The 12191-nt window shown below is 36.1% G+C and overlaps 1 protein-coding gene across 1 annotated transcript in view; it reads left to right on the top strand.

Annotated features, from left to right (window-relative positions):
* The window catches only part of exo5 (exonuclease 5), a 37174-nt gene that overhangs the window by 574 nt on the left and 24409 nt on the right, over window positions 1–12191 (top strand). The window contains exons 2-7 of the mRNA XM_055196590.2: window positions 120–210; window positions 302–555; window positions 661–765; window positions 858–1030; window positions 2139–2549; window positions 7264–7479. Of these exons, the coding sequence (XP_055052565.2) occupies window positions 120–210; window positions 302–555; window positions 661–765; window positions 858–1030; window positions 2139–2549; window positions 7264–7452 (1223 nt within the window). The 3' untranslated portion in view covers window positions 7453–7479. The remainder of the gene's footprint in view (window positions 1–119; window positions 211–301; window positions 556–660; window positions 766–857; window positions 1031–2138; window positions 2550–7263; window positions 7480–12191) is intronic.

Genomic DNA, 12191 nt, shown 5'->3' with positions numbered 1-12191 from the left:
ACTGCTTAATAATATACATACATTAAAGTGTACAGTACACTACAATTTACCACAGTTAATATAGTAAATGTGTACTTCACTATTTTTCATGTGGGATGTTATGTTGTATTTTTTCAAAGAGTCTCAACGGGCCCTTGTTGACAAAGCTGATGATAAACAATCCATTGTGGATTATGACAGCCCATGTGTTTCTTCCACATCAATGCACAAGTAAGTCCTTGTTGTGGTGTACATACATGACATGCAAAACTGTTCAATGGGACATTTATACATTTTCGTCACATACTTTGATGTTTCATAGCTGTACTAAAGAGTCTTCAGGGCATCAAACTGTACAAACTGGTGATGTGAGGGGTTTAAAGAGAAAGAGTCTTCATGAAGACAGCTTGAATCCAATGCAACGCTTTTTAAAACGACATCTAAGTGTGACCCTCCTGTGTGACCAGTCATGGTGTGAGATGAAGACCGTATATAACATTTTGAAGCCACATGTAAAGAGAAAAGAAATGCAATGTGCTGAGGTCCAGATGGGAAAGGACATTCATTTGTCAAGAGGTAGATTTATTAATAAACGGTTTTCCTTATTTAATGGTGCATAGTGCAACACAATATATGTGTGTATATTCACTAATCCACATTTCATGCCATTCTACTCCTCAGAACTTGAGATACAGGATGTTACCCATGTAGATATCCGGACCAGAGAAGATGCAGAAGCTCTCAAACTTCTCAACATGTTAAACATGATTCCAGTATTAGAAACAGGTGTGTTGATCGAGTGTGAAAAACATTTTAGTTTCTTATCATAAGCTATAAACATTCATTTGTAATGATTTTTGTCCTGTTTTGCTTGTCAGGAAAATGTGTGCGAGAGTTCCCTGTGTTTGGTGTTCAGGAAGGTGTCTTTATAATGGGGGTCATTGATGAGCTAATGTATAACCAGAAGGGGGAGCTTGTCCTAAATGAGCTTAAAACTCGCAAACAGCATTCCATGCCTAGTTCAGCACAAGATAAAGTCAACTGCTTTCAGGTGAGCTTGTGAGATATTTAAAGGCTGGATTTGTTCATTTTCTCTTTAATATTTATTTGGTCATCTGATCACAGCACCCATGGGGGATTCTCACGAAATCCAGACTTCGAAGGTGTCCAGCATCAGATTTTTTTTAAAAGCCGTTAAAACCAATTTTTTTTGCACATATAAGATTAAGGTCTGAACTTACTATAGCCATTATTTTTAGAGGATTTAAAAAATATTTCCTATAGAATTATTTAAATTTTTTAGATTAGCATTATCAAAAATGATCATTACCGCAACATGATATTATTTTAAATATATGCATTTACAAACTCATGTTTCGGTAATGAGAACTAAAAAGTTGTCTAGGTACTATGACAAACCAAATTAAATTTTATCTGGAGAGAAAAAATAAAAACTGCTTACCTGGTAGCCATCTTGAGTGTCACAGTCAATGATGTCCCTTCCAACAAATTTTTTTAAATGTTAGTTCCTTAAGGGCTTAAACAATGAATGAAAATTGTTGCGGAGGATGAGAAAATTAGTCTTGGACACATTTATATTCCTTATTATTGTCTTTACATTTACCAATGATCACCATTGTTTCTTTGCTGTAAATGTTTATAGTATAACATGCACTGAAGCTTTTTATTTTTTTAGATTTTTTAATGATAAATATTTTCATGTCAAAGAATCCAAATCCAGTCACGGACACGTTGCGGTAATGAAAATTTCCCCCTTAAATGTGGAATAAACAACAAAATTTGTATGATGTCATTTAAAATCATGTGCAAAATAGTATGTGAAGAGATGTTTGTAACTGTATGCTTCTTATTTTGATACTCTTACTTTTTTGATCAGAATGTTTCATGACACCTCATGAGTCTAATTTCGCGAGAATCACCCCATGTGTTTGTTAAAACAGCTTCAAGTCTTAACTAGATGTTAAATTTCTTTTATTTAGAAACTACTGTTTGATAATAGGGCTCATTGCATTAGATTTGTCTTTACTTATATTAAAACAGTCCTCATACTTTTGGGTATACATTGTATCTACAAAGGTGAATTTATGTTCTTTATACATATATTAATTAATGCGTATGAATGCATATTTGTTATTCAGGTTGGCCTGTATAAATTACTATTCGATGGATTGGTCAGAGGAGAAGTGAAGAAAGATCACATTCTAGATCACCTCAAACTACGTTCACACCAGGCCCTCGCAGCAGGAGTCCAGGCCCATGCTAAAAGGATTGGGTATCATGTGGCTACTTTTGAGGATGCGTTGGATGCCTTTTTATTAACTATGACATGCTGTGATCTTCCATGCATTGACTTGCTTCAGCTGGAATACTTCCATCAAGGTTCTAAGGGACCCATCGGAACCAGAGTCGTTTCTTTCGACGAAGCTCAACTGCGGGTGGATCTAAAGGGTTATCTGGAATACTGGACGGGCCAGAGGGAACCCAAAGGGGTCGACATAGAGGAGGCCTGGAAATGTAGATCATGCCATTATGAGCAGACCTGTGATTGGGTAAAGAATAAATTACAAATATCTAATCAACAAGCCGGTGTTAACCGATGCTCTTGATAAATTAATATTATTAATATTTTTATTAGGGGTGCACCGATAAATGCCGATATATACTAATAATGCGTGGCCGATAACTATTCCGAATCGCACAGCCGAGATTATTCACAGCTATTTCATCTACTACGGCTTTTGATCAGTAAGTCCTTATCAAACTGAAATCACTGTTAGTTTGAGTCATTTATAACATGCATTTGAAAAAGCAACACTCGTCACACATAATCATTATACTATTCTTTATTATCATGAAAATACCTGAAAAGGTTTGAAGAACAGCAATATAAATATATCCTTAAATCATTTCCTGAAGCTGCGTGTGTATGGTTCTTCGTCTGCAGCGCATATTGAGTTTCTGCACGAGAGCGCCCTCTGACTTTTGGATGTAGAGGCATTTCAACGTAATTAATTGAGAAGCATCATCAGCCGATATATCTGTAGGGGACCCCATCCTAATAACTGCCAAAACTTTACTGATGGTCTTAATGAAGTTTTATTGAGCCTTGATAACTCCAACAGATCACCGTAAGAGCTAACAAACAAGTAGAAAATGCGTATCAGCCTTTATATTGATAAACACTTTGACTGCATTATCGTGAAAAATATAACACAGCATTTACTTAAATCAATAGTTTAAATATATGAACCATACACCTTATGCCCTTTAGGGGGTTGCTAACAAAATATAAAACTTAAGGAGCTGATAAACCGTTGTGCAGATATGCTTTTTCACAACCGTGACTGCAATGTGGTGCCGCTTTTCAAAATAAGAGTCCCACCTTTATACCAAACTGGAACATCATCATATAGCTCCAATAACTCAAAATATGTCAAAATATTATTTAAACAAATTAAATCTAAAATAAAGAAAATATTTAGATGTGTCTGCTACAATATCGGTGCACCCCTAATTTTTATGTGTGATATATTAGCATTGTAAAGTTTTATATTTTTATATTATGAAATGTTGGTTAGACCAAATTGAATTTAATGACTGAAATCAACTTTAATGCTCAGTGATATTACATTGAGCCTGAATTTTACAGATAGGGTCATAATTTTAATACACTACATGTGTCCTTAGCTGATAGCAAGTCTTACAATCGTTTGTAAATTACATTATAATATTTGTCCATAAGACGGCGCTATTGAGCCACTTTTGGCTCGTAGCTTAATATGATAACCAGTATAATAAATATACTGATACAATATCAGCTTTGCTCTTTCTTACAACTCTTTCAAACATTTAAAAATTCAATCATAAAAGCGATAATGTTTACCCAAGGCTGTAAATGACACGTTTTGATTTGCTGATATTTCTTAATGATCAGCTTGTGTTGATATTTAGAGGCAAAAACCATATCCTGTTTATTTGGGCTTTTACATTTAATCTGGAGTATGGGGTTTAAAGCACTCACAGTAAGACCACAGACCTCTTAAATGTGTTCTTGTTATCAGTATTGTACAATGACACATCTGGCATTTAAAAGAGACCACACACTCCCTCAGGGTCCTCCCATCTGACGTCATATCACATGCACGCACACACAAATACAGCATCCTTAGTTCTGCAATGCACAAATTATTAAACTTCTTATACTGCTAGATAGAGTCATCCCTTATGTATGCAAGTATAGGTGTCTCTGTGGTGAAAGAGGCATGTTTATTTCAATAATGAATTGACATGATGGAAACTGATGAAGTTAACTTCACTGTAAAAAAACTGCTGTAATGTTTTCCCCATATTCATGCATCATAAACCAGTGAGGCAGACTGTTATTAGATTGTAAAGGTCTGCAGCGGTCTGCGGGTCGATAAGCGCTGTCCACTGTACAGTATTTGCTCATTGTTGCATTAAAGCGTGCCATCTTAACAGCATGACCGTACAAACCTGCAATCCAGTCCGTCTGATGAAGTCGCTCGGGTGCTAATGATCCTCATTCAAGGCTCTTAAAAGCACTCCCACACAGCCGGTAAAATGCTACAGCACTTAACTTCAGCATCTGCAAACTTTCACCTCTCAGAGTGGCCATGCAATAGTAATGTGCCTTATGCTCTGTTTGTCTTGCTCGCTGGTTTCCAAATTCAGTCCTTCTTTGCCCTGATCAATAGAAGCACAGTAAAGGGGCCCTGCACAGTGATTGCATTAAGGTGCAAACATTATGTTAAAAGCCTCTCTTCTTTACCTTTCAGGTGAGAAAACGGGTGAAATTATGTGTGAGATTAAGTGTAAACTCCAAAATAGGAAGATTTAATCAATGCTTGCGTGAGGGAACAAAACATGAAAGCCAGTGCAAATAATAATATGTTGTTTCAACATTGTCAGGACTTTGGAATTATTTTCCAAGGAAGATTTTAATAAATGTCATTATATTGAATTACATTATTTCCAATAGGTAAATCATCCTTGCATTATAATACGCAGTTAGATCTCATGAAAACATGTCCATGTTACATTGTACTCCTAAAGTCGTGCGAAAAAAAAGTATTTGCAATTTTATGACAACTAAGCATGTAACCTCTCTATGAGATTTTTGTATTATGCAAAACATACTGGGATGGTTTCCCGGACAGGGCTTATCCTAAAATAAAATGCATTTTTGAGCTCCCTTAATTTTTTAAACACCTTGTACTGATAAATCCTAACATATATCAGTGCCATTGTTTTGTCTTAAGTTGCACGTCAGTATTGTTTTTTTGTAAAGTTTGATTCTAAAAGCTATTTAAATGTCCGAATATAGCCAAGGCCTAGTCTTGGATTAATCTAAAGCCTTTCCAGGAAACAGCCCCACTTTGATGAAAATCTTTTTACATTATCTCTCAACTGTTATAAAAGTAATGTCACAATAATGCAATAAAAGCTTAAAGGATTACTCCATTTTCTTAAAAAAATAAAATAATAATAATCCAGATAATTTACTCACCTCTATGTCTTTTAAAGGGGCCATGGCATGGAAATCTGACTTTTTCTATGTTTAAGTGCTATGATTGGGTCCCCAGTGCTTCTATCAACCTAGAAAATGTGAAAAAGATCAACCCAGTAACTAAGTTTTGGTAAACCATTCTCTATAAGCACATGAAAAAATAGGTCGTTGGAATTGGGCTCTCCTTATGATGTCATAAGGAGCTCTTATTATAATAATACCACCCCTTAATCTGCACTATCCAACCACAGCACTGCCATTTAGTGCAGAGAAAAGCACAATTGAGATTTCATTGCAACAAACCACCATCATTGTGATCAGTGTTTGAATTTCATCAGCTCATTTGCATTTTAAAGGACACACCCAAAACGCCACATTTTTGCTCACACCTACAAAGTAGCAATTTTAACATGCTATAATAAATTATTTATATGGTATTTTGAGCTAAAACTTCAAATATGTGCTCTGGGGACACCAAAGATTTATTTGACATCTTAAAAAAGTCTTGTGCCATGGCCCCTTTAAAATGTTGATGTTTGTCTTGGTCAGTCGAGAAGAAATTATGTTTTTAGGAAAAAACATTTTTCTCAAATTTATTGGACACCAACAGTTTACATTTTAAATACAGTTTAAAGTTGCGGTCTCAGCGCAGCTTCAAATGATCCCGGCTTGGGCATGATGGTCTTGTTTGGCAAAATGATTTTCATTTTCGACTAGAAAAATAAAAAAGATGTACTTTTAAACCACAACTTCTCGTCTTGCACCAGCCGTGTGAGGGGCCACCGCGACCTCACCTAAATGAGTCATCACGTCAAAAGGTCACGCATGAAGTATGCGAAACTACCGCCCCAGTGTTAGCAAGTGTGCCGAAAAAGGACCGTTTCGACGTTGTTGTATGTGAAATTATACTAATGAATGTCTTAGTGTCAGTCTATTGTTTAAAATGGTCTGCAAATGTGCTTTTCATAAATGTGACGCTTGACCTTTCGATGTGCTTATGCAGTTACTTAAATCGCTCTGGCGCGTCACTTTTATTTTTCTTGCCAAGAATGACAATCGTTTTGCAAGATAAGACCCTAATGCCTCATTTGGGATCGTTTAGAGCCCCTTGAAGCGGTGTTGAAACTGCAATTTTAAGCTGTTGGGGTCCAATAAAGTCTATTAAATTGAAAAAAATCCTTGAATGTTTTCCTCAAAAAAAAGAAAAGAATTTCTTCTCGACTGAACAAAGAAAGACGTCAACATTTTGGATGACATGGGGGTGAGTAAATTATCATGGTTTTTTTAAGATACTGTAAAAAGTATGACACGGGCATGTTCTTAAGTTTTATCTGTACACAAGATCCACTACATCTATTTTCGTACAATGTTAGAAAAATGGTAAAATAGTCCCTAGCTGTCACTGGGGCAATACCCTTTAAAAATGTACATCTTTGCACCTAAATAGTTCATACTGTATAAGTACTGTACCTCAGGTACATATTCGCACCAAAGAGTGCATAGTAATGCCAAGGTACCAAATGAAAACATATCTGCACCTAAATGGAACATCAGAGGGTTTTTATGTGACAGCTTGGGACCATTTTTGACAATTTTTTTGACAGTGTAAGGAACTGCTGGTTTTTACAAATAAACATTATAAGGTACGAGCGACAGCATTGCTGCAAGAGTGTAACTGATCTAAAATGGATCTCCACCCTTTCCATTGTGGATGGCCTTGTGGTCACATTATCCAGGTCTGGAACAAATGGGCCCCTTTACCAAACCGAAGCAAAACAGGAGGAAGTTCTTTAACAGTACCACCAGCTGTCAACAACCCCAAAATCAGTGTCATCATCAGTCAAAAAGTCTCCTGCTCTGACTCTTTAATCCCATGGATCTCTGCTACACTGCGGCTGGACTCAGAGTTCTGGAATGTGCCGTGATCTCAGAGGCCCACTCCAAACTGGGAGGTAGGATCCAATAACACTGACGTCATCTTTTTTTTTCTTTTTTTTTTGATAGCAAAATATTGCTCTGTGTTTGGAAATGTGTGCACCTCTAAAGCTAAAGAGTGTAATGTGATGATTCAAGTGTTGCTATGAAATATGAAGTCTGTGCAAACCAAACCATTTGTCATCTTTTAACAATTATGTGATTTTACTGTGAACTAAAGCAACGGCTTCAAAACCACATAATTGCAGTAATACCAAGTTGTCACAGATAATCTCTATATGGCCAAGCGTTGCAAAACTGCTGTGGTAATGTCAATTATATAACATTATCTTTATCACTCATAACTTTCAATCAAGCCACAGGCCAGTTGAAGTTAAAATATAATTATGCAACCAATAAAAAATATACGAATGTCTTTGCATTAGATAACAAAATATTATTTTAAAATCCTCATGCTCACCTACAAGGGCTTGAATGGTTTAGTGCCACAACATCTGTCTGAACTTTTAACTGCATGCTTCGTTCCTGCATTTACATTCTATGGGTGACCGGGCTTTTACTTTGTTTGTTCCCAGGCTCTGGAATGCTCTTCCCATTGAGATTTAAATCTTCACTTAAAACTTATTTTTTTAGCCTAGCATATACATGATTTTTTCCCATTTTTTAATGCATTTTATGTTCTAACGAATGTATGCGTTTTTTTTACAATATATTTTCTATGTTTCTGTAAAGTGCTTTAAGATTCAACTTTAAAGGCACTATATAAAATAAAGTTTATTATTTTTATTATATTATATAAGATATACCTTAATATAAAAAGAAGACAAAAAGTATTCAGTCAAACTTAGTAAAAATGTCCATAAGTCTAACATCATACGTTTACAGATGCTACTTTTTTTTAGCTATGAAGTTATTAAAAGACCCTCTGATGTGCCTTGAAATGCATAGCTTTGTTCAATGCATTGACGTAATTTTCACTGAAACAGGAAGTTGGTGTGGGACATATTGAGTAGCTCCTTCTCCTTTTGACTTTAGACATATCACATGCTGTACATTAATACCTCAAGCCTATCTGTTGAGAAGATGAAGTGCAGAATTATGTGTAAAAATTGTTTATCTGTATTAGCATAAATGAGAGACTGTATACTTTGTCAAGGTTTTGAAGCACACTAGTTTATAGATAAGCCAAAAAAACGTGTTTTGATTTATGGGGAACTTTCATTTCACTGTATAAGCACAAACGTTTCCTGTTACTTTGAGAAAGGTTAAAACGACACCTGTGATCTAAATCTCAACTATCTCACCCATCCATGGACATGTACTTCACTAAGATGAGCTTTGAATGCATTCGTGTCATTTGATATAGGCCCTTTATAATGTGTCCGGATATAAACAATGGCCTAATTCACTATTTCACATTTTTTGGCAGAAGGCAAGGGCCATTACTGGCATTAAGGTTCATGCAAGAGCTCTTTAAACACTGCAGATCTGATTGGGTGCACATGTTGTCCTAGAATAATTTTTCTCTCTTTCTGTAAAGTGAAATAAGGGAGAGATAGTGCAGCCTGTAGAAAAGCAGTGGCCTGCTTTGAAGCATCTTTTTGCTAATGTAAAAAATAACTGAATTAAGTCAAATTTAAACAGCGTAGGAAGCAATAACAGAGAAAAGAGCATATTGAGGGTGTGTTTTGGTAAGAGAAAGCAAGTGAGTGAGTATGCACACATTAGTGCACACATGTGTGCGTGCTGATGCAAGCTTGTGTGCTTTAAAGTGATTCATTGAGCTGTTCAGAATGCGTTTGGTTAATGAAATGGCAGTTGACAGTGACCTGCTGGGCAGAAAGCCATGTAACAGTGCCTTATCTCACACAGTACAGAAAGACGTACAGCGTAGCTCATTAAGTAGGTCACTCACTGCATAATATGATAAAAAAGCCAGGACAGAACTGTAATATTAAAAATTTGAGTCACCTTATGAACAGCTAATCTCTCATTTAAAGACCAAAAATACATTTATATTTGCTATTAGTGCAATGTTTAGCAATATTGTCTAATGCTCCTTTTAGCAGTGGCAAGTGCAATTTATCCTGAGGTCAACACACAGACGCATATATTTTTTGGCATTTGCTTATTCCCACAAGATAAGCAGATATGAATTAATTTGCTATATTTAGCATGCTGTTTATATAGAGGTCCATGCTCTGTCAATTCAACAAATTTGGCATTTCATGTAAGAACAGTTGAAAAAACATATGAAGCCAGCCAAAACCCTGCTTCTGACATGTTTTCTTGTAAAATATGTTTTTTTGATATCAGGCTCTTATGTTTGGGTTCAGTAATTTCCCTTTAATGGCATTAAAAAGGTTATAAGTCTTGAAATGTCTTATTTTCACAAATGTCACTTTGGTCATTTTATTGGTATTTAACACATTTGATTGTCTTTCGCTGCAAAACCCTCTAAGTGCATGCATTTTTAAAAAATCCACTTCTTTGGACAAAACATAGTAAACAATTTAAAATCACTAAAGATGTAACTTAAAACATTGCAAATAATTAAAGGATTAGTCCATTTTCTTAAAAAAATTCAGATATTTACTCACCACCATGTCTTCCAAAATGTTGATGTCTTTCTTTGTTCAGAAGAAAGAAATTCAGTCGAGAAGAAATTATGTTTTTTGAGGAAAACATTCCAGGATTTTACTCATTTTAAAGGACTTTTATGGACCCCAACACTTAATAGTTTTTATCCAGTTTACAATTGCAGAATTGCAGTTTTAAAGGACTCTAAACAATCCCAAACGAGGCATAAGGGTCCCACCCAGCAAAACGACCGTCATTTTTGGCAAGAAAAAAAAATATGCATTTTAAACCACAACTTCTTGTCTTCCTCCAGTCCTGTGATGCGCCAGCGCGACCTCACGTACGGCATCACGTCAAGATGTCACGGATAACGTATGCGAATCTACGCCCCAGTGTTTACAAGTGTGGAGAAAGAGGACTTTGTTGTATGTCGAATGATACTAATTAATGTCTTTGTGTCAGTTTATTGTTTAAAATGGTCCGCAAATGTGCGTTTAATATATGTAACACGTGACCTTTCGACGTCATTATGCAATAACGTAAGAAGGTCGCGCTGGCTCGTCACACAGCCAGAGGAAGAAGAGAAGTTGTGGTTTAAAAGTGCATATTTTTTATTTTTCTTGCCAAAAATGACAATCGTTTCGCTAGATAAGACCCTTATGCCTCCTTGTTTGGGATCGTCGAGTCCTTTGAAACTGCAATTTTAAACTGCATTAAAACTGTTAAGTATTGGGGTCCATTAAAGTCCATTAAAATGAGAAAAATCCTGGAATGTTTTCCTCAAAAAACATAATTTCTTCTCGACTGAACAAAGAAAGACATCAACATTTTGGATGACATGGTGGTGAGTAAATTATCTAGATTTTTTTTAAGAAAATAGACTAATCCTTTAAAGTCAAAGTGTAAAAATAAAGAAACTTAACAATTCAATAGGGACCAAGGCCGAGATTAAGCACATTTGAAGCGATGGTATTTGATACAAGAGCAAGAGCATTCGGTCAATACCATCATTTTGATGGAGGTTGAGTTAGCAGATTTTGCATCAGAGATTCACAAATACTCTACAGTAAAGACACAGATCACGGTTTAAATATTTATTATGCAGTTGCTATAGCACTTAACAATAAAAAGGGGGGGGGGCATCCCAGTCAAGTACCCGAGCCAAATATGCAGACCTTTCAAACACCATAAAGACGGCCATTATTTCACAGTGAAATAGTGTTTGTGTCTTTCAAAGACAACACTGTTTCTGGGAATGCTAATGAATTTCAGTAAAAAGATTGAGTGCAAAGGTTTACATAAGCAATTTAATGGGTAACGCACTTGCAGGCACTCTTTGTGGACCTTGGGTCATGTCGCCAATTTCTTTATAATAAAGGAGGCAAAAACAATTCCCAGTAACCATCTGCATATAAACATTAACACCTCATCTAAGGTTGTTGGGAAGTGTCTGCATACAGAGACTCATATGCAGTTTTACGGTCTTTCTATAGTGCATTAGGTGCTGCTTCCCATCCCATTATAACAGCATGAGTCCGTGGCAGCAGCACTTATGCAATTACTGCCATGATCGAATGCACTATCTTGCTCCATAGTGCCCTCTGAGTGGAACAAAGCAAGCTATCTAGCTATAGCAGCAGAAAATCCCATATCAGTAATCACACATAATGTTCCCTTCAGCTGTGATTAAAACAAAAAGACCTGTTTATATCTCATGTGGTAGTACATGTGGATGAGTGTGCACGTAGCATATGTCTCTGTCAAAGCAGCCTTTGTCTGTCACCCTTTCCTATATAGGGGTTGCTATTTATTCCCTGAGCAGAAATATACAGGAAGTAAGAGAAGCAGATGGTGTTCGGTGCTAATGAGCTCTGTTACAGAATTCACCTGTTAGTATCTCAGCTCTGATTAGTGGGATTGGGCAGATGGTATTAGTGGCCTGGTGAGAGTTGTTTAACATCAGTACTATGATGTCATAGATGCGTTCTATTTTATATTTAGATGGCCATGCAAAGTTTCCCATAACAAGTCTTACCGGAAGGTTGTGTTTGTATGCATGAGGTTGGTTACATTTGTGAGGGACAGATTTTTTTTAAACATGTCAAATGTAGCAAAAAAAAAAAAAAAATGAGACCATATCTGTGAAATC

Source organism: Misgurnus anguillicaudatus, chromosome 24 (assembly GCF_027580225.2).
Source record: "Misgurnus anguillicaudatus chromosome 24, ASM2758022v2, whole genome shotgun sequence".
Taxonomy (NCBI): Eukaryota; Metazoa; Chordata; class Actinopteri; order Cypriniformes; family Cobitidae; genus Misgurnus; species Misgurnus anguillicaudatus.
The sequence above is the reverse complement of the archived record's forward strand: the minus strand, read 5'-3'. Positions and strand labels throughout refer to the sequence as shown.